Source organism: Muscardinus avellanarius (genome assembly GCF_963383645.1).
Source record: "Muscardinus avellanarius genome assembly, chromosome: 5".
Taxonomy (NCBI): Eukaryota; Metazoa; Chordata; class Mammalia; order Rodentia; family Gliridae; genus Muscardinus; species Muscardinus avellanarius.
In genome coordinates, this window is record NC_137790.1 from 108,673,067 (window position 1) to 108,700,724 (window position 27,658).

At 35.4% G+C, this 27,658-nt stretch overlaps 1 protein-coding gene across 1 annotated transcript in view; it reads left to right on the forward strand.

The window, feature by feature from the left end:
• The window catches only part of ZBBX (zinc finger B-box domain containing), a gene marked incomplete at both ends in the record, with an annotated part of 116,144 nt that overhangs the window by 78,571 nt on the left and 9,915 nt on the right, over positions 1-27,658 (forward strand). The window contains 3 exons of the mRNA XM_080696580.1: positions 5,251-5,404; positions 15,708-15,965; positions 26,319-26,448. Coding sequence (XP_080552706.1) covers positions 5,251-5,404; positions 15,708-15,965; positions 26,319-26,448 — 542 coding nt within the window. The remainder of the gene's footprint in view (positions 1-5,250; positions 5,405-15,707; positions 15,966-26,318; positions 26,449-27,658) is intronic.

The following is a 27,658-nucleotide window of genomic DNA, read 5'->3' on the forward strand; positions in this document are numbered from 1 at the left end:
AAATGAAATTAACTATAGTCTAATAACTTCTATAGCTTACCTAGCCCTATTCGTGGTGCTCTGTGGAAATTGGGTTCTAAGAATTACTCTGGTAACTGCTGCAGCTGGGGGTGATGAAATCTGTGGGCTAAGAAGTCTTGTGTCTTCCGTCAGTAGTCGAAAGTATACCAGATTTGAAAGAAGGGTCAGATTTCAGACCCTTTAGATTTCTTGATGGAAAATGGAAAGAGCAGGCTGACAGAAATAAATCTAAGCATAAAAGTAATTAGAATAAGTGTGGGCAGATTAAATTGTGTAATTTGCAGTTAGAAACAGAATCTGGATCTAAAAGTAATTTATCTAGATAATTTTTTTAAAACAAGAAACTCACTTAAGACATGGGGAAAAGTTTGATAGTAAAGAAGTGATCTTAAAAAATAATAAAACTTTTCAAGTAATAATAAAAGAATTACCAGGGCAAAGGGGATGTAAGCTTATTAAGAAGATTAAATAAAATCCAAATTTATGTGTCTCTGTCAGTATAGCCTCAGCTATAGTTTAACAAAAATGGATAAAACTATATAATATTTTGACAGGTCCACTAACCAGATGTTTCTTTATTAAATGAACTTTTATTGGTGCATTGTAATTATGCATCATAATGAAGTTCAGAGTGATAGCAACATGCATGCACACAGCACTTGGTCTGTTTCCCTCTGGATCCCAACTCCTACCACTCTCCCCATACATACTATTTAGATTGGAATTGATAACTTCATGGATGAACATAGCACATTTTGAACTGTTTCCTTCATCAGGTTTTTTCTCTCCTTCACACTTCCTTCTCTCACTCCCCATCTTTTCCTCTCTATTTTCTCTCTTTCTTAATTAGTGAAAATAGAGATGATTTGAACAATGCAGAAAGACGTAAAGAGCATATTTCGAACCATATATTCAATAATTAGAAAAATGTTCACTCTTTGAAAGAACACATGTATAAAATACACTTTTAGAGCAAATTACCAAAATAAAGCTACAGAGGATACCTTGACAACTACTAAAGAAATCACATCACATACTGTGTCTTTCAAATGCAATATTTAAATTATAAATCACTAGCAAAATGGTAACATCAACTACAACTCAAATAAGTCTTGATTAAGAAATAACTCATAAATGAAATTATACGCAAAACTGAGTATGAGCAAAAAGACCATATATAAATATATATGAGATGAAATTAAAATACTTCTTACTATTAAATTTATAAAAATGGTCTCTAACCCTGGTTAAATTATGAATTTTTTATTTTACAATTCTGTAAAAGCAATAAGCACTTAATAGAAACTATGTTTCAAATTTTGAATGCTAGTCTTTTCCCAGTACAAGGTCTTCCTTTTCTTATCTGTGTATTGTAGTCATACATCTTAATGGGTTATAAGATGGTGAAGGCACACATACACACATCACTCATTTAGCCCTTCCCCAATTCCCACTCCATTCCCTCCCCTCTCCCTCCTTCTCATGTTTGGCTTAGTGATTGACTTTGATATGTTTGTGCATGTATATTATGTACATTAGGGGATTTCCCTCTTATCCCTTCCCAACCCCCCCAGAGATTTTGGATATGGTACTTGGTCACAGTGCTGGGTGTTGGTACTGAGCTGTAGCTTCCAGTTAACCATGATATTCTACAGTGTAACGTGTCGCTAAGCTATGACATTTAGTAGGCTAAGTGTATTAAATGCATTTTCAACTTACAATATTTCCATTTTCACATGGGTTTATTGAGACCTAACTCCACTGTAAGTCAAGTCACAAATGCAAGAGAAAACAAAGAGTGAAAATTAATTAGTTATGAATCTGACTCAAATATAATGAAACAATAACATTGAATTAAACTCAAAGGGTGTAGAAAGAAATAGTGATGACAGGAACAGAAATAAATAAGACAAAAAGTAATAAACAGCATCAACAAAAACTAAAAAACTTATTTACTTTATGTTAATAAATTAGACACAGTTCTGGGCACAGTGACCAAGAAAATATCAAAATACATACATACATACATACACATACATACATACATACATAAAATTACAATTAGACAATAAAACATTAATCAAAAGAAATGCAATATAATTTTAAATGATTTCTAATGCCATTATACCAATACATTAAAAGTTTGAAAAAAATGCATGGATTACTATATATATAGATATAAATGACATAAAATGACTGAATATTTAGAAAAATCTAAAACAATGCATAACTACTCGCTATGATTTGAATGTGTATTCCAAAGTTCTTGTGTGGAACTTTTTACTTCTTTGAGGTGGGTCCTCTAAGAGGTGACTAGTTTATGCCTGTGCTCCTGAAGGGATTAATGGTGTTATTGTGGGGTTGGGTTCATTATCCTGAGGGAGGGTTTGTTGTAACCTGGGTTCAATCCTCCCTTGCGCTCTCTTATCCCTCCACCTCCCTCCATTGAATGATACAGCCTGAAGTCTCTCAGCCCGAGGAGGCTCCATGATCTTAGGCTTGACAACCTCCATGACTGTAAGAAATAAATTACGCTCATAGAGCAGTACAAAATTCTGAGGCCATTAAAGAATTTGAATGAGTAATTTAACATTTATTTCCCTCCAATCTTCTTTTCCTTCATAAAAACAAAAGCAAAGGAATAAAATAGGCATACAGGTTTTGCAGTGCATTTAATAAGCCATTAAAAATTGATAATATTATTCAACCTCGTGTGGAGAAAACAGGAAGGAGGAAAATGTCTCCAATTATTTCTGAGGCTAGAATAACCTTGATAGAGAGATTGAGAAAAGACCATATCCCAGGATATATCATTAAAAGATGGCAAAACAAATCTAGTACTTTATATGTAAAATTAATTCAACTGGTCCTTTCTTAAGAGTCTAAGAACTCAAGGGATGTGGTAAATATTTTGTTAAATTAAGATATTTTATTAAAAACATTAATAAAGTATATCTTCTATATTTTAATTAAGGGCATATTGGAAAATCTCATAGATATACAACCTTTGCTAATTTTTTAATGCAAAAGAATGTAACAGCTAAAATGAATAAAAAATTACTTTCATTCACACTGATACAGCCCAGAAGTATAATGTTAAAATTTAACTAAAAGTATACACAGAGTCTAAACATGACACTATTTTGTGATTGTGTACGGTGGTACTATGGATTGAAAACAGGGTCATTCTACTACCGGGCTTCATCTCCAGCCCCTTGTATTTTCTGAAACAGGGTGTTGCTAAATTGCTCAAAGTTGAGATCCCCTGCTTCAGCCTCACAAATTGATGGCATTATAGGCATGTGTGACAGAGTCTGATTTTTTTTTGCATTTAGGATGATTGTATTTTTTATAGATGCACACAGATGTGATAATAATAAAAAGCATGCACTGGAATATAGTATGTCAACACCAATTTAATACAATTTGCTCTCTATAAAGTCTAAAAAATAGTCTTTTATGGTAGATATCTCAAGCAAATTTAATTACTAAAATTAGGTTGTACCACTAAGTTGTATGTTGTACATGTCTACATTTAAAAAATATTTTATAACTTAAAATGAAGTTTTAAAAAAGTTTCAAGTTTTTTTCATCACTTCACATTACTATTCCAATATAATGATGAGCAGACTTAAACTGCTTTTTAATTCTTCTTTCCCTCGTAGAAACCATTGCTTCAGCAGAATTCATTTATATTTCAGAACAAAGTTCAGACACAAACAAAGAAAGTTCAGATCCCTAGAAGCAGGGGCAATTCCTAACAGTGATATTTTTAAACACTCAAACTGCGTGCAAGGTTGCTTGTTTTGCATTTCAGTTTTCATGAGATGCATCTTCCTCTGGAATCAGGAACCAAGTTGTAGGGCAGTGTTCAGGAAGAATATGGACAAGTCATGAGTTCTAGGTGCTGGCTCTGCAACTATCAGTAGTTCGGACAAACAAAACAAAACAAAATACAACCAATATAAGCTTTCTTATTGCTAAAACAAGACTTTTAAACTCTTCTATATTTATACTTGCATAGTCCAAATATAAGCTTCAGCCGGGCGTGGTGGCGCACGCTTGTAATCCCTGTGCTTGGGAGGCGGAGACAGGATCGCACTGGTTCAAAACCAGCACCAGCACCTCCGGCTTAAGAAACCCTGTTTCCAAATAAAAAAAAGTATAAAATAGGTCTGGGAGTGTAGCCCGGAGGTAACAGGGTTTCCAGGAATCCCAGTACCATCAGAAAAAAAAAATATATATATCATATATATATCATATATATATATCATATATATATATGATTTTGTTAGAAATGAAGAAAGATGTCCTCAGACAATTAGACTTGGATATACCTTTGACTGACATGATTTATTGGTTTCTAGCTTTGTTTTGTAATTCCTTATTTGTTTCTGAATTGTGAATTTGTATAGAGTTAAAGCAACTTGCTTTGTTGTGTTCACTTCTTTGAATGAGACTATTCGGGCATTCATTAGATTCAATGGGGAATTATTGAATAGTGAGAGCCACTCTAATTCTATTTAAGCCCAGAGTGGGACTAATCTAGACTTTTTACTTCTGATTTGCTGATCTGTTTCACATTAACTTTCTGCATTTTTTTAATCCAAGTTATATTCTATCCAGAAGTAAAAAAGCACATGCAAAAATAAACTAATAGGCTGGTGGAATAAGCCTAGGCAAGATTTATATTCAGCACCCAGGTCTGCTAGTTTCCAGCTATGTGAATTTCACAGATCTCTTTATTTGCCTGGGTCTTTTATTTTTATGTTTGCTTTTTGATGAGTATTCTGTAACTTGGATTTTTGTCCATGACCATTGTTAGATCCGATTTATTCTTGTTGGTATTTTACTTTCATCTTTAAAATTATTTTATGTTTAGACCAAGATATTAGTTCAAAGGCACTGCATATGAAAGAGACTGAACTCCAAGATAATTGATGTGCAGAGTGAGGAAAAAGTCAGAGAGAAGGCAGAGAGGAAATACTATTTCATAAATGTTTGTCCTCCTTAGATTAATGACAGCTTTCTGATAATTACTGTAATTGTACTTTATATATTTTTGGAACTTATTGTACATAAATGTTGTGTAGCTATGTCTCCACTATTAGAGCCTGAATTTGTGAGAACAGAATTCGTGCTGAGCAAAATGTTTAACAAATGAATACATTTCTTTGTTTTAATGAGGTAGAAAACCAACTTAATTTTGTTGAATATTTTGTTTCCTAGTTGTTACAAGATATAGCCCTCAGAAGTAAACCTATAACTGAAAAATATCAAGGACTTGAGAAATCCTTTACTTTTGATAGAAGTGAAAATCTCAACTTAATATCTTCTTATAGCTTAGAATGCAGCCATTCCAGTACTAGGATTACACTTGCAGGTAAATTCAGACATAAAATCAGATGACCTAAAGGACCAACCTAATAACTTCTAATTCACTTTGTAAAAATAGCCAATTGTCAACTAAGGAAACACTGGTTCACCAGATAGTAATTTCCTTCTTATCTACTTAAAAGTATTAACCCTGTGTGAGTTGCCATGTATTTATGCTTAAGGCTACTATCAAAATGTGAGAAAACATGAATAAAATGAAATTGGGGGAAGATTATTGTTAGAATTTAGCGTATGGTCCTTACTATTTGCAGAATAGTAGAAATATTTTGAGTCACTTTGCCAGCTAAATAGAGATATATATTAAATTTTATCTTAAAAATAACATAACATTTCAGAATCAATGAAATTTGAGATAGACCTATCTATAATTTCATTTTGTCTCTCTGATCTTTTTTATGGCAAAATACACATAACTTAAAAACTTACTATCTTCACTATTTTTAAGTTCATAGTTCACTGGTACTAAATGTATTCACAGCGTTGTTAAGCCTTCATCACCATTCATCTTCCTAACTCCTTTTATCTTGCAAAATCACACTCTCCAGTCATTCAGCAGTACTTCTTCATTCTTTCTTCCTTCTATCCCTAGCAAACACCCCCTACTTCTGTATCTATTATTCTAATTATTTTAAGCACCTCCTTCATATAAGTGGAATCTTACCATATTTTCTTTCTGCGATCGGCTTATTTCATTTACTTTAATGTCCTCAAATTTCATCCATGTTGTAGCATGCATCAAATTTTCTTTATTTTTAAGGCAGTCGTGGTGGCACACACTTGGAATTCCAGCATTTGGGAGGCTGGGACAGGAGGATCATGGTTCGTGGACAGCCTCAGCTACTTAGTGAGGCCCTCTGCAACTCAGTGAGACCCTGTTTCAAAATAAAGAATTAACATAGGACTAGGGGTGTAGCTTGGAGGTAGAATTACCCTGAGTTTCATCTCTAGTACCACAAAAAAATTTTGTTTTTAAGAAAATATAAAATATAAGAAATGAGGTCCAAAGGTCTGAAACTGTTTTCCCAGCTTCTTCTTTATGGATTTCTCCAACCCCTCAAGACTCTTTAGGACATAGTGTGAAAGTCACTGTTAAAGGGGGAAAAAAAAGTTTATATAAAAATGCCCACCCTTTCTTCTTTTTTAGAATCAGATAATATCTCATTGTATGGATTCGCTACTTTTACTTAACCATCATTCATCAGTGAAATGGTGTTGCTTCCTCCTATCAGATGTCATGAATAACACTGCTTTGAATATGAACTTGTACAAGTGTCTCAAGACCTCCCTCTCAATTATTTTAAATATAAACCCAGAAATAGAATTCCTAGATTATATGATAATTTGATTTTTAATTTTTTGAGGAATGATCACAGTGTCTACCTTTTTAATGACAGAAAATGAACTTAATTTTTGGAATAGTTTGCTTGCTAGTTATTTACATTTCCACCTACAGTACACAAGAATTCCAATTGCTGTGTTACTATCTTCTTTTTTTTTAACGGTCATCCTTCTGAGTCCGAGTTGTGGTATATTGTTGTAATTTAGATTTGTATTTCCCAAATTATCATTGATGCTGGGCCTCATTTCATGTGCTTACTAGTCATTTCTTTAATCTTCTGTAGAGTCATGTCTATTTAAATCCTTTGTTCGTTTTTTAGTTTATATTGGATTTTGTTGTTTCTGACCTTTGGGAATTCTTTTTGTATTCACACGATCTGCGAATATTTCCTTCCATTCTATGAGTTGTTTTATTATTTTTTACTCAAATAGCAGTGTCTTTTGATGTAGGATTTGTTTTTGACTTTTCATAAAATTCTTTGACTTTGAGTTTCTTTGCTAGTGTGTTGTTGAGGTTTTTGCTTATATGACATATTTCTATAAAGTTTTCTACTCTTGTTGTATCTTTAGCTTTGGTATCAGGGTAATGCTGACATTATGAGCTAAGAAGTATCCTTTTACATTTTCTGGGAAAATTTAAAAAGGATTAGTGTTAACATTCCTTAAATGTTTGATAGCACTCACTCAGTAAAGTCCCTAGATTCAGGACTTTATTGTGAGATTTTTTGATTACTGACTCAATATTTTTACAAGTTATATTTATTATATTAATTAATTAATTTGTTTATTTATTTTTGTACTGGAGATTGAACCCAGGGCTTTGGACATGAGTGCTATATCACTGAGCTACAACCCCAACCCATTTTTATTTTTTATTTTGAGACAGATTTTCACTAACCTGGCTTCAATCTTGTCTTTTCCCTGCCTCAGATTTCTGAGTATCCTCCTTTGTCCTTTTTTTTTTTTGGTGGTACTGGGAGTGGAACTAAGGGATTTTCTATTTCCGGGCTATACTCCCAGACCTATTTTATATTTTATTTGGAAACAGGGTCTCACTAAGTTGCTGAGAGCCTCACTAAGTAGCTGAGGCTGGCTTTGAACCTGTATGATACTTCTGTCTCAGCCTCCCAAGCGCGGGGATTACAAGCGTGAGCCACCACGCCCGGCCTCCTCTGTCTTTTTAAGACACTTTGATTGGTGCATTGTAATTATACCTCATAGTGAGGTTCAAATGTTATAAACATACCTGCACACAGGTCTTACTGTATTTCTCTTCAGATCCTACCCTGCTATCTGTTCCTCCCTGTACATGTGAATGAGATGTGTAGTAACACTTTCATATATGGGCATAGCATTATTTGAACTGATTCCTTCCTCAGTCCTCTTTTGTCCTCTCCCCACTTCATTCCCCTAACCCCTTCCCTTACTCTAGTGGTCTCTCTGCTCAATTATCTAAAGCCCTTTTTGTTTCCCCTTCTCTCTAGCTTCCACTTATGAGAGAGAACATTTGACCTTGACTTTCTGAGCCTGGCTGATCTCACTTCATATAATATTTTGTAGTTTCAAATATTTTCCTACAATGCCATAATTTTGTTTTTCTTTATGGCTGAGTAAAATTTTGTTGTGTGTGATATGCCACATCACTAAAAACACAAATAGCTCTCCTTGATTTTTTAGTTTAGTTTTAAAGCTAGGTCTTGGTGTCATCTATATATTTTGTGGCCCGTGTGTTTAAATTTGTTTATTTATGCACAAACTATTAAACCTTTTGTTGTATTTTTATATACTTTTAAATATATTTGTTTCTATTCATAAATGTGTTTTCAGCATCTTTGCAATTTATAGCTTAAGTTCTTTTTCTCCAGATGTATGAGCCAGGCATGGTGGCACACACTTGTAATGCCAGCATTTGGGAGGCTGAAACTGTGCAGACAACCTCAGCTGCTTAGTGAGGCCCTTGGCAACTCAGTGAGGCCCTGTTTAAAAATAAAGAATAAAAAAGTAGGTCTGCGGGTGTAGCTCAGAGGTAAAATGTCCCTGGGTTGTATCCCCAGTACTGCAATAGAAAGATATATGAATAAAATATTTTATTTATGAGATTCTATATTTCATAATATGTTTCATTTTGTATAAATACTTCTTAATTCAGAAGAATATTGTTCAGCATAATAAAATTTTGTTTTTGCGGGACTGAGGATGGAATCCAGGGGCATTTGACCTCGAAGCTACACCCCTGCCCTGTTTTTTATTCTTTATTTTGAAACAGGGTCTCACTGAGTTGCAAAGGGCCTCACTAAGTAGCTGAGGCTGTCCACGAACAGCGGATCTTCCAGTCTAAGCCTCCTGAATGCTGGGATTACAAGCATGCACCATTACGCCTGGCTCATAAAAATTTAATAAATAACATGGATTTATACCTCATTACTTCATTTTTTGATATATATTATCATTTTTTCCATTTCAGGAGACAGAGAATGGATTCCAGAGATCAGTGTAAGTGGACATACTGGTACAGAAGCTGCTTTGGGTGTTCTGCAGAGTGGCCAGAACCTTACACCAAGTGGAACACCTCAAACAATAGGTGAGATTGGGTATACATCAGCAGGGATGGATGTATTGAGGGCTCTCTGTACTTAGTAATTTGTTTATTAGAAGTAACTAGAAACCTAAAAATTTGCTTTTGCAATTACAGTTTATTTTAATTAAATGTCTTTGATCTCCCCCCCAAAGTACACACTAAATATACTTATTATTCCTCTAAAAAATTGAGTTGTAGTCAGTTATTTTTTATAACAATATTATTGGGTAATAATATTTGTTCAACATAGCTGAAGATGTGATATATTCTGAACACTCCTTATAGAATCCAACTCGTTTCTATTACACACTTAGGAAGCAGTCAGTTTATACCCGATTTTATGTACTCTTCTACTTGATTCGTATTATGATTACATGTAAATGAACAGTTTAGATAAAGATTGCTACTTAGAACTGGGATTGAGATAGTTGGCTCCAAATGTAATTGCAGTACTTGTTAACCCTTGGATCTTGATTTCAGTTCATTAACTCTTCTCTCCAACCAAAGTAATTGCACGACTTTCCGGAAGATAACTCTTTTGACATGTTGAATGTCCACTGAGATGTTTTCATGATAGATGCATCACTAATATTATCAGGTCATTACTGTTCTTCCATTATATCTACTAAAGTACATTTGCTTTATGCTGTATTTTATGTGAAGCTGCAGCAGATAACTAATGAACTGAGGCAATTCAACACACCTGTGTTGACTATGTTAGCACTCTGAAGCCCTGGGGATAACGAGATGTATAAGTCATAGTCCTTGACCTTAGGGAGCTCACGGTTTAAAAGGAATACTTGACAAAGTGTGCTAATTGCCTTGGTTTAAAGCCTCTCTTCAAGCCAGAAATTTAATTATATATGATTTGTTCATGTATAAGATTTATATGTCTCTCTTGCCCTAAACCCTATGATTAAATTTCCTTGGCTAGCTGAGATCATTGGTATATGCATTTATGTTGAGAATCTGTCAGAAGCTTTTTTTTTTTTTTGTAGAAAAACCATCCATTTATGATAAATGTTTTCGGCTCTATAATTAGATACCTATTCTCACATCAAATGCTAAAGCAGCTTCAAAAATTCTGGTTGCTTCATTCTGAGGCAGTTAGAAGGAAATGGTTTAAATCATTGTATATTGATAAAAGTAAATTCATATTCATACTCTGATAAATTTGTCACTAAGACAAATTTTTACAAATAAATAGCCAAATGCTCTTAAGTATCAATTTGGGCAAATCAGACAAAGTTAGTACTTTATTATGGAATATAGTAGTTTTTATGAGAATCTTAACCTCAGTCCAGCCACTGCCAGACACAGCTGATACCCATGTCTCTATGGTGCAAGAGCTTAGAGTCCAGTGCAGTGATCCTGAAACCTCAGTGTGAGCACAGTCCACTGAAAACCTTTTTATAATGTGCATGTCTGGATCTCACTCTTAGAGATGTTGATTCATTTAGACTGGGGTAAGGCCCCAGGAATTTGCATTTGTTAACAACTCCCTTTTATGCTGATTTAGATATATCTAAATTCATATTTTGAGATTATTATATGGATGTAAAAATGAATAAATTATACCATATACAATATAATAAGTTTTTAAAAAACTATGAATAATGTACTTCTAAAAATTAATAGCAAATTCATGATACTCTGTTTTGTCTAATAATAGAGGTAGGTACATATGCAGTTGTTTTAGCAATAGAAATGATAACATAATGACTTGGCCACTGAAAAGTGAAGCTATGCAAGATGTTAGGGAGTATGTAACATTTATGTTAAATCTTCCAAAAGTAATAAAATTTACCTGTTAGGGGAGTTGTGTAATGGCTTTCTGAACAGAGTAGTGGTCTGAATAAAATAAAAAATCCCTGGCTATGTCACAAGTTATAGAAATGTTATATAAGGAATCGATGCCAATATATAAAGAAATTCCAATTTCTGTGAGATTTTAAAATTTGTGAATCTAAAAACACGGTGCCTATAAAAACACATGTTTAGCAATACGGTCACTGATTCCCTCCACCTTCTGCCAGAGCTTACTCCTCTTTGACCTCATCTTTCAGTCTCTATAAATGGTGACAGCATTCAAATATTAGTTAAGCCTGAAATCACCTTGACTGCCCACCAAAACCTATTCATTAGTAAATCCTGCTGACTTCAGCTTCAAAATTCAGCCAAAGCCTACCCACTCTTACCCTCCCTGCTCATGATGAGCCCAAGCCATTCTCCATCACTCTCTGGTTTCACTTTCATTCCTCCCCAGGCCATGTTGCTATGATTACTCTCTATCAAATTCTACTGTTTATAGTCAATGAGTAAATTGTTTATATGTGTAGTCATAAAATTATTTACATTTATAGTTTGTAGGAGTGACTCATACTTTCCACAAATTTAAGCCACAAATAGTATCATGTCATTTTGTTGCCTAAAAACATCCCAGAGCTTTCTATCGAAGATAAAAAAACACCATATTCCTTCCTTGGATCACACAGCAATTCTGGAATTGTCTGCCCTTCTCTCCCACAATCTTTCTGTTCCTCGGCAGGCCACCTTCTCACTTCTCAGCCTCGGAATATACTCCTTCCTTGGACACAGGATGCAGTGTACCTCTCACTCCATCCTGGACCTTTCTTCCTATGCTTGCTTCCTTCCTCTGTCTCAGTTGAGATGCTACGCCCTTGAGAGGCCTTCGAGACCACCCTCTTTAATGCTAGCCTCTTCGATGCCTCTAACATTTCTCATAGAACATTTTACTGTCTGACATCTTATTTATTTATTTTTTGCTATCTCTCACATTGGTCAAAAGAAAGCAAGGACTAGCCTGTCCTGTTCATTGGTGTGTCTTCAGTGACAGGAGAGGGACCGGCAAGGAGCACGTGCTCAGAAGTGCTTCTGAATGGGTAGGATAGAAAGATGGTATGTGAGTCTGGACTACAACTTGAGAGTAAGGACAATGTCTCATTTGCTTTGAGCACCTTAATCAAACACAGTACCTGGAACTTTTAGTAGTCAGTACATGATTTTATAATTGAGCTAGATTGAATATTAATTTATTAATAAATTAATATTAATTTATAAGTTCTAAAAGTTAGAAGGAATTTAAGGCATTATACCATTCAATTATTTAACTTTACAGATGAGGTATAAACTACTATATCCAGGTCATGAGGTGATTCCTAATTCAATGAGATGGCACAATAAAATTCTGAGCTACCTGGTAGCAGTTTTTCAACAAAACTGTGCTGCTTAATAAAATGTCCTTATGTTTGTAGAACTCTTAGAAAATACTTTCTATTTTATGATATATGAATTCTCAGCAGTTTAGACAGTGGGACAAGAATGTCAATAGATAATGTTTTGCAAATTTTATTCAGGATTAAAATACTGGGTCTTTTGATAGAAATATTTTTATTTGTTACTAAAATACTACACAAAAATCATGTTATAATTATATTTTACCAAGTTTCAATGTTATATTTAGAACAGCAATGGTATTATTGTCATATTAAATACTTATTAATATCTCTGTGCTCATTAATGCCAATATATTTTATTTGGTATAGTTTCATTAGTAATCATAGTGCACATATTCTTTAGGTAACTCCAAGGAAAATCTACTTTCTTCTATTTACAGTACAACTGGGATCAATATTAATCATTTTTAATTATCTTGCTGGTGATGATGTGTTACTCCAAAATTAATTTATGTTTATAAATTAACAAATTGTTAAATAGAAATAGTAACAATCTGCAAAATGTTATTCCAAAGTTAATTTCTTATGTTTATAATCTGCAAAATTTTTATGTTTATAGTCTACAAGTTTTTATTATGAAATGATCACCTCCACAGTGACTTTTTTCATTAGTGCCAGCCTTAGTCTTCTATCAATTCTTAACATTAACAATATTAGTGAGCTTACAAATTAGATACTGGACAGAATCAAACAGTTTTAACAATAAATAAATAAATTCAAGGGCCAAATTTGGGCATTCTCTCTCTTCCTACATTTTGGATGCTTTACATTACATTAGAGTGCATTTCCAGTAAGAAAGATGGTCTGTCTGTTTGCTCTGCACAAAGCATAAGTCTGACCCATCTCCTGTGTCCTTTTTTTCTCAATTGGGATCAATTAGTTTCAAACACCGTGGCAACCAGATGCTGTTGTAAGAGTTCAGCAAGTGTTGTGCTCTCCTGAGTTTCCTGAAGGGCATCTACTTTATGCTAAATTTTTCTCACTTCATGTTTTTCTGGGTTGGCAGAAGCCCAGCTCTTACTAATAACACCTTCCTTTTGTTTGTTTTGTTTTAATGAGAGTTCTAAATTCCTTTAAATTTTACATTGCCCAAGACATATCATAATACAGAAGCAAGATTGGGGTCTTTCAAGTTCTTAGAGAATTCCTCTTGTACCCACAGGCATGTGCTCTTAAAGCTGTTCTACTTTGGCGTCATTGCAGAGGAGTGGCAAGCTTGTTTTCCTCCATGGTTCTGCATGAAATAGTGATTGTTTACCTTTATTCCCAAAAGAAAACCTACTTCCAATTTCTAGTCTTTAAAATAATTCTTAAAGTAAACAACAATGAAAATATCTTTTATATAAGACACACACTTATTTGCACACTTGTTTTTCCTCAGAATTGTTTTCAAGCACGAAAAGACATGACATCAGAATTTCTTTAATTTATTCATAATTTTGCTCCAACAAACTTATTATCATTATTATTATTTTTTTTTTTTGCGGTGCTGGGGATGGTACCCATTGGCATTTTACTTCTAAGCTACATCTTCAGCCACATTTTTAATTCTTTATTTTGAAACAGGGGCTCACTAAGTCTTGGGGGCTTCACTAAGTAGCTGAGGGTGGCGGTGAGCTGAGGGTGGTACTGGTATTACAAATGTGCGCTACTACACCTGGCCCAAGAAAAGGTCCTAAAAATTGATTTCTTCAATGTTCATTAAAATTGGTGTCCTTTGGCACTTATTTTAGTCTGCTTTAATCTCTTAAGTAACTACGGGTAACTACATACTGCATTCAAGTGCTTCTTATGGTTTAGCTTCATTCAAAGTAAATAGTGTATTGTAACCTAAAAAAAAAAAAACAACTCAGTAGTCATCAATTTCATATAGAATGTCTGCCTGTGGCCACGTTTTTGAATTTTACATGCCCTTTGAGTCACTAGAGGAGTGTGTGTTCAGTCAACACAGTTTTTATGAGGACGACAACTGTACTTAAAGAATCCACACTTTATATGCAGCCAGTTTGTGTTAAGGGAATCGAAGTTAGGATATAAATTATTTAGGTTTAACATAAATATATATATTTATCTGAATCAGAAAACCATTTGGTACTGTAAAAAATTTATCTGTAGTATGAATTTTTAAAAATTATTTCTTGAAAATTCCCTTGGCTTTTATTTAAAAAAAACTTTCATGAGAAATGAACAATTATAAATGAGTTATGCTGCAAATGATTTGAAAGGATTCTTATATTGTGAAAAAAATTACCTTTCGATGTAACCAAGTAAACCAACCTTTAAATCAATCAAGATAAAATAGCACACTAATGGAGCAATAGAATAACCCTAGGCCCGTGCTTCTGGAGCATCTCCTGCTCTCCAAGGTAGCAGAGGACCAGGCAGAAGATGCTGCCTGGTCATGTATAGGAAAACTGGAGATGCCACCTCGCTTTCTTTAAAGCCTGTGTTTTTTCCAAAGTTTTGAGCAGATTATGCATACTGATTTGTTGACATTTTTTAAATATAAGAACTCATATAAGAACTCATATAAGAATTCATTTATACACTTGACAGTGTATAAATTATATAGATCAGGTCATTGGAAAGTGGCAGCATGTTTATCCTATTTTTTTTTTTTTCTCTTATGAGGCTAAGTGTTGCATTGCCCCAGAATTGAAGAAACATCACAGCACTTGGCTTCAGGGTAGACTGTAAGATTGTGTGTTATACTATTCTGACATTGACTTGATTTATGTTCTGCTTTAGTGAATATTAAAATTAGTTTATCTTTTCTGGCTGCAGAAAAAATTGGGAAAACTTACTCAGAAGAGTTCTTTATATCACTAGGAAAGTAATTTGAGAGTAATAAATTGTGATTAGATAGAGTGGACGACAATCAAAAGTTGGTTTTCTTATGCACTTTGATATCCTTCATTTATTTATTTGGGCTTGAACTCAGGTCTTCCTATATGCTAGGCCAAGTATTATTCCACTGGGCTATATCCCCAGCTGAGACTTCCCACAAACTCTGTTATATGAACTTCACTGTTTTATGTTTAAGAAGTTGGTATTTTGTCTTATTAAATATTCAAAAATTTAAAAACAGTTGATTTACTTTTTTCTTTTTGTTTTAGGCTGGGAATCACAGAGGCCTTCAACAGCAAATTTACCGCTTTCCAACTCTGTTAAAGAAAGCTCCCTCTGCCTTTCATCCTCTCGTCCCCATTCAAGCAGCATAGCTGTTCTATCATTATCTAGAGCTGCTTCTGAAATTTTAGAAATTGAGTATATTGATATTACTGGTCAGAATGAGCCTTTCTTAGATAATACGGCTGATCAACAAACCTTAGACAGTTTGGAAAAAGAATTAAATGAGATGAGAAATCTTGCAGGTAATGCTATTTTTTCATAGATAATAACTTCTTGCTCTCTGCCTTACTCACTTTTTCATTCATATCTTGCTCTAAAAATCAAGAAAGTAAACAAAGACAGGTTTTCCCTTTCCTCTTTCATCATCCATCCTTTGTGTCTGTTTCCTTGGATATCCCCTGAGAGTAAAGAGGTTATCCACTGTCAGACTGCCCGGCCACACCAGAGCTGGCCCCCCTTGGCCTAAATAATACACAGCTAGGGTGTGGCATAACGATCTCCACATACTCAGAAAAAACAGACTTTTTCTCTTTTCTTAAAACCCGGTGAAGAGTTAATCTCTGCAGCTTTATGAGGCTGTTGTCTGACACCCTTCTGGAAAACTGAGCAGTTAGAGCTTTTGAAGCAGTGCTTCTCAGCTCTAAGGTCTGCACACAATCCCAGGTGGCTCTTGCTAAAATGCAGACTGATTCAGGATGTCTGCGTGGGGCCTGAGGCTCTGTGCTACTCAGTACCCAGATGATACTAACTTTGTGGTTTAGCAAGCCACAATTTTAGGAGAAATTATACTTGTGTATTCTCTTTCCCACTTCAGTGGTTTTAGTCTGGCAAATGGTAAAGATATTATTGAACATGCAAAGGTCCGTTTGAATAACAAAACTTAGATGAAAGTAATCCTATTTTCATCAAAATATCATTCACATAGTTTGTAAGAAACCAACTGCAGATCTAAGAGGCAGAGTAGAAAATTCCTGGTCCTGTGTATTCCACACTGGACATTCTCTCTCTCTCTCTCTCTCTCTCTCTCTCTCTCTCTCTCTCTCTCTCTCTCTCTCTCCTATTAATGATCTTGTCCCTTATTGACCTTAACAAAATTATTATTTTTCTCAAATTAATATGATTTTATTTTGAAAACTTCAAACAGAAAAATATATAAATAAATAAATAATGCCAAAACATTAACAAATATTTTCACTTTTAAAATTGTAAACATATTAATTGTAAAAATTGAGGGATTCACTATGATATTTTGCGATGCATATATCATGCCTGGGTTGTATCCATCTGCCCTTATTCTAACATCTCTGTTTCCCTTTTCTTAGCCTCTTCCCAGTTGTTTATAGTTACACTTTTATTTTCAGAGTTTTTGTTTAGTTTAGCTTAGTTTCTACACATGAGGTACTTTTCTGCGTCTGGTTTATTTTACTTCAGTTCTATTCTTTTTTCTTTAAGTGAAAATAAACCATTTTTCTTTATGGCCAAGTCCTGTGTGTGTGTGTGTGTGTCAGAAGCAATTTCTTTCTTCATTCATCTGTTGAAGGACACCTAGGCTGGTTCCATGTCTTATTGATTGGAAATAGTGCTATGGTAAACACTAGTGTACTAATTCAAACCTTTGGACACATACCCAGGGGTGGAATCTCTGGATCATATGGTAGTTTTTTTTTTTTTTTTTTTTGAGGAAACGTCATACTATTTTCTATAATGGTGATAATTTATATTCCCCAAAGCAATATAAGAGTGTTCCTTTTCTCCACATTCACATCAGCATTTTCAATGTTTTGCTTTGTTTTTGATAATAGCTATTCTAATGGAGAGATGGAAATGCACATCACTGTAGTTTTGATGTATATTTCCATAATGGCTAAAGATACTGAGAATTTTTTCATATTTACTATTTGTATTTCTTCTTTTGTGAAGTTTCTGTTCAAATCATCAGCCTGTTTTTTATTAGATTACTTGTTCTACTATTACATTTTTTTAATTCTTGGTACATTCTGGATATTAATCACCTGTCAGATGAGTAACAGGCACAAAAATAATAAATATTTAGAAAGATGAGCAGTAAGTAGCTGAGGCTGTCCTTGAACCATGATTCTCCTATCTCAGCCTTCCAAATGCTGAGATTAAGTATGTGCCTCCATGCCTGGCTCATTTTCTTTTTTTAGTGAAAGATCATATGGATTAAAAACTCAGCAGCTGGGTGTGGTGGTGCACTCTTGTAATCCCAGCATCTGGGAGGCTGAGACAGAATGATCACGGTTCGTGGCCAGCCTCAGCTACTTAGTGAGGCCCTTTGCAACTTGGTGAGACCCTGTTTCAAAATAAAGAATAAAAAATAGGGCTGGAATGTCTCTCAGAGGTAGAATACCCCCTGGGTTCCACTCCCAGTACCGCAAAACAAAATAAAATAAAACTCAGCACCAGCATTTTCCCCCAGGACTTTTCTATCTTGAGCCTTCTATTTTGAATCATCTCAAAGGGTTGATTTGGCATTCTGGGTAAGGTCTTTTATCCCTATGAATGATCGGCACATTAGCAAGATTTGTTTAGTGGACCACAGTTTCCTTTCCTTTGCACTTAGTAGAAGTCTCTCCACTGTCTTCTGACCCTGAGTTAGTTCTTTATCACAGCTTTTTTTCATAAAAAATGTTTTTATTGTGTGTGTTAAATAATCATTGTTGGACAGTTTTTCCCTGAAGTTAGGGCTTATAGCAGCTCTATTACTGGAGATCTTTTGTGTTTGAGAATGCCTGCCACCTTTATATTTGAATGGAAATGGGCTGAGAGTAATAATAGCCTTGGTAATCTTAACCCGTGTGCTGGCTGGCAGAGGGGTAATCTGAAGCCTCCCTACTTTTTTTACCTCACCCTCTCTTGCACAGAACAGTCTTATTTTCTGCCTGGATGTCTGAAGATTTTTTTCCTTAATTCCTGAAATTCATTAACTGGACAAGAATTGTGTTTCAGTGACAATAATTCAGCATTTTTTAAAAATGGCAGGCTTCTCTTTGTGTCTGCAGAAGAGTCCTGGCTGTTTTCCTCCTTTTGTATCCTTGGGTTGCTTTTCTCTTCCATTTGACTTTCTCCTGTGAAGCCTTTTTTCCTTATGTTGGGTCTTCTTTATGCAATGTATTGCTTACACTTCCTTCAATTGTTTCAACTAGTTTTTTTCCCCTTTATATTTACTGTTATTTTCCCAGCTTTCCCTTCTCTGTCAGGATTTGAGTTTTCACTGGGTATCATCCATTCTTTATCATTTGTCTTTTTTCACAAGTAATTCACCACAGATGTCTCTTTAACTATTTCTTTGACATTTTCTTTTTTTTTTTTGCGGGTCTGGGGATGGAACCCAGGGGCATTTGACCCCCAAGCTACACCCCCTACCCTAGTTTTTATTCTTTATTTTGAAACTGGGTCTCACTGAGTTGCAGAGGGCCTCACTGAGTAGCTGAGGCTGTCCGCGAACCGCGATCCTCCAGGTCTCAGCCTCCCGAATGCTGGGATTACAAGCGTGCGCCACCACGCCCGGCTTTCTTTGACATTTTTGGTATGTTTCCATTTTGATATAAATCAAGCTTACAGAAAATTTGCAAAAAGTCAAGAGCATTACAAGAAATTTTATTATGCATGTATACACTCTACCCAAGTCAGTACTTACAACGTATGTGACATGCACGTGAGTGTATGCGCGCGTGGGCGCGCACACACACACACACACACACACATACACACAGTTTTCTGTTTTCTCTTTCCTTTTATGAACCATTTAGAAGGTAGTTAGAACACTGTGACACTACAAAAATACCTCAGTGTGCATTGTTTCAAAACAAGAACACTTCTTTATATAATCTATTATAATGATTAAAATGGAGAAAGTCAATATTGATAAAAGGTGACTATTCCCTGGAGCATATTTAGTTTTTAAGGTTTTCCTGATGTTTGTAACAATGTAATTGTGCCTGGCACAGGACCCAATCCAGGCATAGGAGGAATAGAAGGCCATTTAATTATCTCTTGTGATGCTTCACAAATTGTTGTTTGCTCTTTGAGATTAGTTTTGTTCTTTATATGAGAATGGTTTTCACCCCCACCCACCTTTGGGTAGCAAAGGACTTGTTGGAGATTTTCTTACGGTCCTAATCTGTTTTCTCCAGATTAGTCTTTGGTTTATTTCTCTCTCTCTCTGGATGCAGTGGACTCTTGGATTCTAGTTTCGTCACTAGTGGCTGTGCCATTTCGTTGTATCTTACTCGTTCATGCTCCTTGTGGATGGCTTTGCCCAGATTTTTGTCTCTTCTGATAGCAGCCAGACAAAATTGCTCCTGCAGTCCCTTTCCTATACCTAGCTCAGTCAGCCTTTTCTTTAGAGCGACTCTCAGTATCCTGTGTTGGGGCATCTGAGCTAGTTTTCTTTTCCTAGATTTTATAAAATGCCAAACTTCCTCTGACTTGGCTTCAAGAATGCACTGTCTCTCTGGAGAATACCTGCAGGACTACATTTTATTTTTCTTCTAAATTCTTGTGGTAGGTATTTAGAGGCTTTAAAAAGATTTTAAACATTTTCTCCTCACTTCCCTTCACTTTAACTCAAATTGAGTAGCAGCAGAAGGTGATCCCATCCCCACATTTCTCCCAGGACTGCTGTCTTTCCATTGGGAAGATTACCTTGGACGAATGCACAGCTTTCTAAGAGGTTCACCAGGAGTTCTGAGGAAGGAAAAGGATGGCACATCGGCTGAGTCGACAGATGCCATGATGAAATAAAACCTTAGCATAGAAAAATCATCTATTCTGCAGAGAGTTTTTGTACTCTATTTAGCATCAATGGACAGAAAAAACCCACCTGCATTTCACTGCTCAGGATGCAGTCTGGGGAAAAAAAAACAAAAAAACAAACAACAAAAAAAAACCTTCTTCCCGAGGTTTGGCCTCGCACAGCCAGAGTGATGCATTTGAACTCTCCTGGAGATGTAAGCATTGCATCCCTGTGGATGCTGCATTGTCGTGAGCAGCAGCCCTCTGACTCGCTCCTTGTTAGGCCTGGGATACATCACTTCATTTTGCTAGGCTCTATGAAAAACAACTGTGCCAAGGAGCTGGAAGAGTAAATGACAAAACAACTACATTAAATAAACTCTTTCTCCTCTTATTCAGATTGTTATGGGTATCGAAGTGCCGTTTCAGAAGTAGCTGGGGTGAGCAGAGGGTTTTGCAATGTGTCTGCGTGTGTGTGCACGCAGGTTACAGATGCAGGTAGGTTTGTGATGAATCAGAAGACAGAGGACAGCAAACTTGAGTGTTTGAAAGCCAAGCGTAGGGTCAGGAAATCTGTTTTTTTTTTCTTTCAGTTCTGGAATTTGAACCCAGGGTCATTCTACCTCCAAACTACATCCCCAGCCCTATTTTTGAATTCTCTATCTTGAAACAGGGTCTCACTGAGTTGCTGAGGGCCTCACTAAGTAGCGGAGGCTGGTCACAAACCTGTGATCCTCCTGTCTCAGCCTCCCAAATACTGGGATTACAAACATGCACCACATGTCCAGCAAATATGGCTTCTCAATTTGATAATATTACTCATGACATTGGTCAAATTTCTTTCTTTCTTTCTTTTTTTTTTTTTTTTTGGTGGTACTAGGGTTCCTGGAAGCCCTTCTACCTCCGGGCTACACTCCCAGACCTATTTTTTATTTTTATTTGGAAACAGGGTCTCTTAAGCCATCGCAGCTGGCTTCAAACCTGCGCGATCCTCCTGTCTCCGCCTCCCAAGCGCAGGGATTACAGCTGTGCGCCACCACGCCTGGCTGTCAAATTTCTTTTCTAATCTCTCTCTGCATTTTATGTTTATATATACATGAGTATATTAATAGGATCTAACAAAAATTGATGATTAAATAAATTACATATGAAGTATTATATTTATGAAAAATTATCTTTGTTTCCACGCATATTTAACAGTGCCTAGTACATAATGTCAAGAAAGTGTTAATTTATATAAGGAACCAGTAGGGGGCACTTCCTATACACAGTAAGGTAGGATGTTCCTTGGTAAGCCCACATTTTAGTCAACTCTAAAAGCTGCTTCCATTTAAAACTATATTTTCTTACAAATTGTTTTGAGAATTATAGCTATAGGTCATGCTTTTTAGTATTCATTCCACATGTGTCTGTGCAAATAACAATATAGTCACTTCCTTAATGAGCTTAACATATCAGCATAATTTTCTTACTAAGGCACCTTGTCAGTTGCCTTATATTTTTATGGCTTGAAGAAATTTGAAAAATATCAGCAAGGTAGCATTATTAAAAGTATTGGCAATAATACACTTTAATTCATTTACTTCTTCAACAGTTAAAAATGGTTCAGTTGTTCCAAACTCATTCTGATTTGTGGTTTAAGAGTCTTTGTAGACCTTAAATTCCCAAAGCAATTTTATGTTTGTCCAAGTCCGCAGGTAGTTAACTGAGCCAAGTAATTAAAGAGAGGAAAGTACTTTTTCTTAAACAAGAAATAATAAAAATCCACTGGATACTAACAGATGTAGCCACTTTATCTGTGAAATTAACAGTGAGGCAGGGGTGTTCTGAATAACTGCAGTCTCTGCTCCTAAGCTGATCATCAAGTAATATGTTAAACTGTAAAAGTGCTAATCTAGCAGGGATTTTTAGTTAGCAAATAAACTAGACCATCCTTGTAAAGACAGGCAGATTATTGTGGACTACCATGGGCACATTTTGCTTTTAGATGACTTTGAATAGCAGGAGAGAAATTAGGTGCACATACAAGTGAAAATGAACATATTAAAAACTAATAAAAGAAATATGAATCTATTAAATGAACAACAATAATCACTAGTCTTTATATGCAATGTGTTATTTGCTGTGTGTGTGTGGGGGGGCTGGGGATTGTATTCAGGGGCATCCTATCTCTGAGCTATACCCTCAGCCCTTTTTATTTTCTACTTTGAAACAGTCTTCCTCAGCTGCTGAGAATCTCACTAAGTTGCTGAAGCTGGCCTCTAACCTGTGATCCTTCTTCCTCCAGTCTTATACTCCTAAATAGGGGGCATCACAGGTGTGCCCCCCCACACCTGGCTTCATTTGATCTTAGTAGCTACTCCATGAGGCAGTCATGGCAGGTGCCACTCTTAATTTTATCTTTCCAGAGCTTCTCCTCTTTCTTCTTCTTCTCCTGAGGCTCAGGACATTGTATTTGTGGTCTTCTTGAGTTTGCAGAAAAGACAAGGCACAGGCCCAAGCAATTCTGCCCCCACATCCCATGACAGTGACTCAAAAATAATATGAAATCCTACTTCAGGTTAATACTGTGACCACAACCATGCAAGAGGTAGAGGGTGTGGGCAGAGTGAAGATAATGGGATAAAACCATGGAAAAAACAAAAGGTGGGATAAGCCTGGCATGGTGGCGCACGCCTGCAGTCCCAGTACTTGAGAGGCTGATACAGGAAGATCACAAGTTTGAGTCTAGTCTCAACAACTTAGTGAAACCTAGTTTCAAAATAAAAGAGGGGAGTAGCTCAGAGGCAGAACACCCTGGGTTCAATCCCTAGTACAGAGGAGGAGGGAGAGGGGGAAGAGGAGGGGAAATAAGGCAAGGCATAGTGAAAGAGGGGAAGAGAGATGGAGGAAATGAAAGATGGAGGAAATGAAAAATAAGGCAGCTGAAGAATGAGGAGTGCGGCTCAGAGCTTACAGGGTGCATGCAGTACTAGTAGTGACATTTTCTTAAATATTGGGGCACCGAGCTTGGTTAACCGACAGCCTCAGCTACTTAGTGAGGTCCTTTGCAACTTGGTAAGACCTGGTTTCAAAATAAAGAATAAAAAATAGGGCGGGGTGTAGCTTGGAGGTAGAATGCCCCTGGGACCCATCCCAGTACCACAAAAAATATTGGCGTGTAGCTATGTACTTGTGCTAGATAGAGTATTTTATGCATTGTTTTTGTTCTTGTCTCTTATGAAGAAACAGCCTATTAGATTAGTTTCTATTCTTTGAACATTTTCATTTTTTCCTTTTTTCTATGTTTTGTTCTAATAAGTGCATTTCCCCTTGTATAAGATAGTTTTATGTCTGTGTTTTAAATGACTAGCTTTAGGCATGTACCCTGAAATTCTATATTTGCTCTATTTCTTTGTCATTGCTTATTACTGTATTTAAGAGAGTCCATAGAAAACATAAACTTTCTTTAGTGACAGGAGAAATCGAACTTCAATCAATTCCACAAAAATCAGCTAACTTCCATGTTTTAAGTAAATTTTCCTGTATGAATATCAAAATACCCCTTTTTGGCCCTGTATTGAAAAAAAAATTTGTTTTATTTGTACAGCTGACTTTTTGTGTTTCTAACTGACTTGCAATAGGATTTTGATAAACTTTTGGGTTTTATTTTTTTGCCTTGATTATACCATTACCTAAAATCAAGGGATGTCACCTTTGCTCCTATTAACTTTACAAGATAACCTAAAATATAATTTTGAGAATTAATAATTCAACACAATAGCCTCATTTTATTTGCAGTATTTGGGTTAGCTATATACTCAATTAGAACTCAAGCATTTAATAGTTTGAATAATTGGCCAAGTGAATGTGCTTAGTTGGAAGCATGACTGTTGGATTTTAGAACTGGTTTCTCCCATTTCAAATCTAAGTTAGAGGCAGTCCTGTGGGAGTGTCCCCTCACTGGGGCATGCAAATGTGTGTCAGGTACCTGTCTTCTTTCACCTTGTAGAAAATAGGACAGGAGATAATAGATTGAAGCTGAGGAATCAGATTCTGGATAAGGTAATTCAAAATATTGGTGAGCTAAAAAAACACAGACCTGGTTCCAGCTCTTATACTGTGTAGTGTGTAACTCTCTACAAGTTACTGTTTCTCTGTGGACCCCGATTTTCTAATCTCCAACAAGTTAGAATGTGAATAGTTAAATGACTTAGATGGTTTCAAAAATTTTAGCTCATGAATCTTTCAAGGTATCTGGGTGTGATATGCACACCTGTAATCCCAATACTTATGAGGCTGAGATGTGAGGATCACAGGTTCAAGACTGGTGTCAGCAACTTGGCGAGAACCTGATTCAAAATAAGAAAAAAAAAAAAATGGTTCTACGACAGCCTCAGCCACTTAGTGAGGCCCTGTGCAACTCAGTCAGACCCTGTTTAAAAATAAAGAATTAAAATATAGGGCTGGGTATGTAGCTTAAAGGGAGAATGCCCCTAAGTTCCATTCCTGGTACTGGAAAAAAAAAAAAAGAATGGAACTATAGTACTTTAGTTCAAAGGTAGAATGCCCCTGGGCTTAATAACCATTATTCCCCCAGAAAAAGAATCTTTCAGGGTAATTTTATATAGTGTCCCCAAATTTAAACTGCATCAGGTAAAGTTATCTTGATTGCTTGAGAAATAATGGGACTGTGGACTTCATCCTAAACCCACTGAATCGATCCATGTGTCATGATTTGATAGCCACCAGGCCAAATTATTCTCAAGCCACTGCCATCTATACATGTACTGATGTCTCACTTTCAGCAGGAACAATGTAATTTACCTTTAGTAAATGAATATCTGTTTGCTTAAAAACTTAGTTGCTAATAGCAAGAAGAAAGGAAAGAAAGAAGGAAGGAAATACATTTAGGTCAGGGTAAAAAATTTGGGGCTTGGTGTTTGGATCTTCTGACCAGGAGAAAGTCTACTGGACACATATGTAATGTGAAGAGAAAAAAACAATACCTAGTGACTTTGACATCTTTAAAAATCATCTTAGTATAATTTTAAGAAATTGCATCAAAGCCTTTCTAATATAGTACTATTTAGTTCTGTACATGAATTTATGGCCTTTTACATAATGATGTGTTCACCTATTTTATTTACTCAGTTGGCACCATATGTCCATACATGGGGTAAGTCATAGGCCAGTTTGATAAAGAGGAAGACAATTTAAAGCTTTGTCTCCTTCAAATATAGATGGCTATTTACCAAACAAAGCAAAGAAGCCAAAAAGAGAGCAGCTTTGCTGAGACGAACCTTTTCTTTAGACCATGTCGGGGTAAAGCTTTTATTTCATAGAAGAAAAGAATGCGTAATAAAGTGTCTGACATGCAGGCAACCTGAAGAGCTGCACAATAGTTTTTGAAGAGGATCACTTGATTTTCTTTGGAAGTTTGAATTCTCAGGAGATTTGGCACATTTCACAAGTGTCATGTACATTTAAAAAGCAATTAAGGTGACTGGATACTCATGCCCTAGTTTATGGATTTCCAATTCTTTTATTTCTCCTTTACTTTCTTTGTTATTTCTGGTGTTCGGCAATGAACCCAAGGCTTCACACATGTTAACAAAGAGGTCTACCACTGAGCTATACTACCAATCCCCCATGCTCTAATTTGGAATCTCAGATTAAGTTAACCTCACACTCCATCATCCTTTGAACATTAGAAAATTGTAGGATAATTAAAAATCTGTGCTGACCCTCTTTGCCCAACTTAGAGTTGATTCTAGGTAAACTTCCAGCACCATATGCTACTGCACGTTTGTGTTGTGAATATATGTGTTGATGATGCACAAAATGAAATATTTCAGATCCTTCAGAAAAACTTTACGGCCCAACATCAGAAGAGTCGCCAGCTTTCAACAATCATTCTCTGAGTATAATTCAGATTTCCACAGATTCCCCTGGAAAGACCTCACCCTGTGGAGTTGAGGAATTAAGGTAAGTTAAACATTTTGTACATTAAAATAGTGCCTGGTAAAAACTGAACGAGCCCACAACTAGTCATTTTTATTATATAAGAAAACATTGCCCTCATGTGTGTGGTTTATATGACCATTCTTTATAAAATGTTTTGGTCTTTTGCTGGCCTATTATCAGGATTTAGTAAAAGGCTTATAAAGTTGTTACTTTAATGTGAAAAGATAGTTCTCTGCTGAACACTGTGTATCATAAAAAAGAAAAGACCTGGAATTTAAAAATCCATTAATGTTTCTTTGTATATATAAAAGACAGTTGTCTTACCTAAAATGAATAACCTAATAAAATTCAATATTTTGGATTAGTGGAGTCTACTCAATGCAAGTAAAGTTTTTAAAATAAAATGTTGAGAATTTTTTTTGCAAGGGAGTCTAGATTATTAGCAATACCATATTTTTTGTATTATTTCATTCTTTCCTCACATAAGGAAATAACAGGATAGTGATCACCTTACAAAAAATTAAGTTATTCTAAAAATGGTTCAGGAAATTAGTCTATCTTTTAAGTCTAGTATTGATGTATAAAATAAAAATGTCTTAATTATAAAATCTTTGGTTTGAAGCCTAATATTGTAGCCAAAGGAAATCAAGAATTTGTAACTCTTGTAAAGATGGAAATTATTTACTTTGCTCTTGAAATTTTTGCATTGCTAACACTACCTATTTTTTTTTAAAAAAGAGATCCATATAAGGTGCTATTTTCCCCTAAACAGGTCATTAAAACATACTAAATCTACCCATATTCTCACCATGATTTTATATAACAAAGGACATTAATAGTAAAACATAAGGAAAACACAATAACAATAAAACACAGTTCTTTAAAATTACAAATGTTGCAAAAATTGCCACTATATTTTCCTTATATTCTCAACTCTTCTTAGATGATTGAAAATTCTGTCACAGTTTTATCTGCACTGGGCTACAGATGTAAGTTTGTGAACTGCTGATTTAGCCTGTGTTGAAAAAAGAATTAAAAAAAAAAAAACAGTTATATCCATGACAGGGAGACATATTTTATACTTAGTGGCCTATGTGTGCTAAAAGTCTAGATAACCTTAGACCAAAACTCCTGAATTTGGAGGCCCCTTTCTTTCCCCAAACTCGCCTTTGTTTCTAACCCTCACACATCTAGGTGCAAGGCCTCTTGTCAGTCTCTGACCTTCCCATGA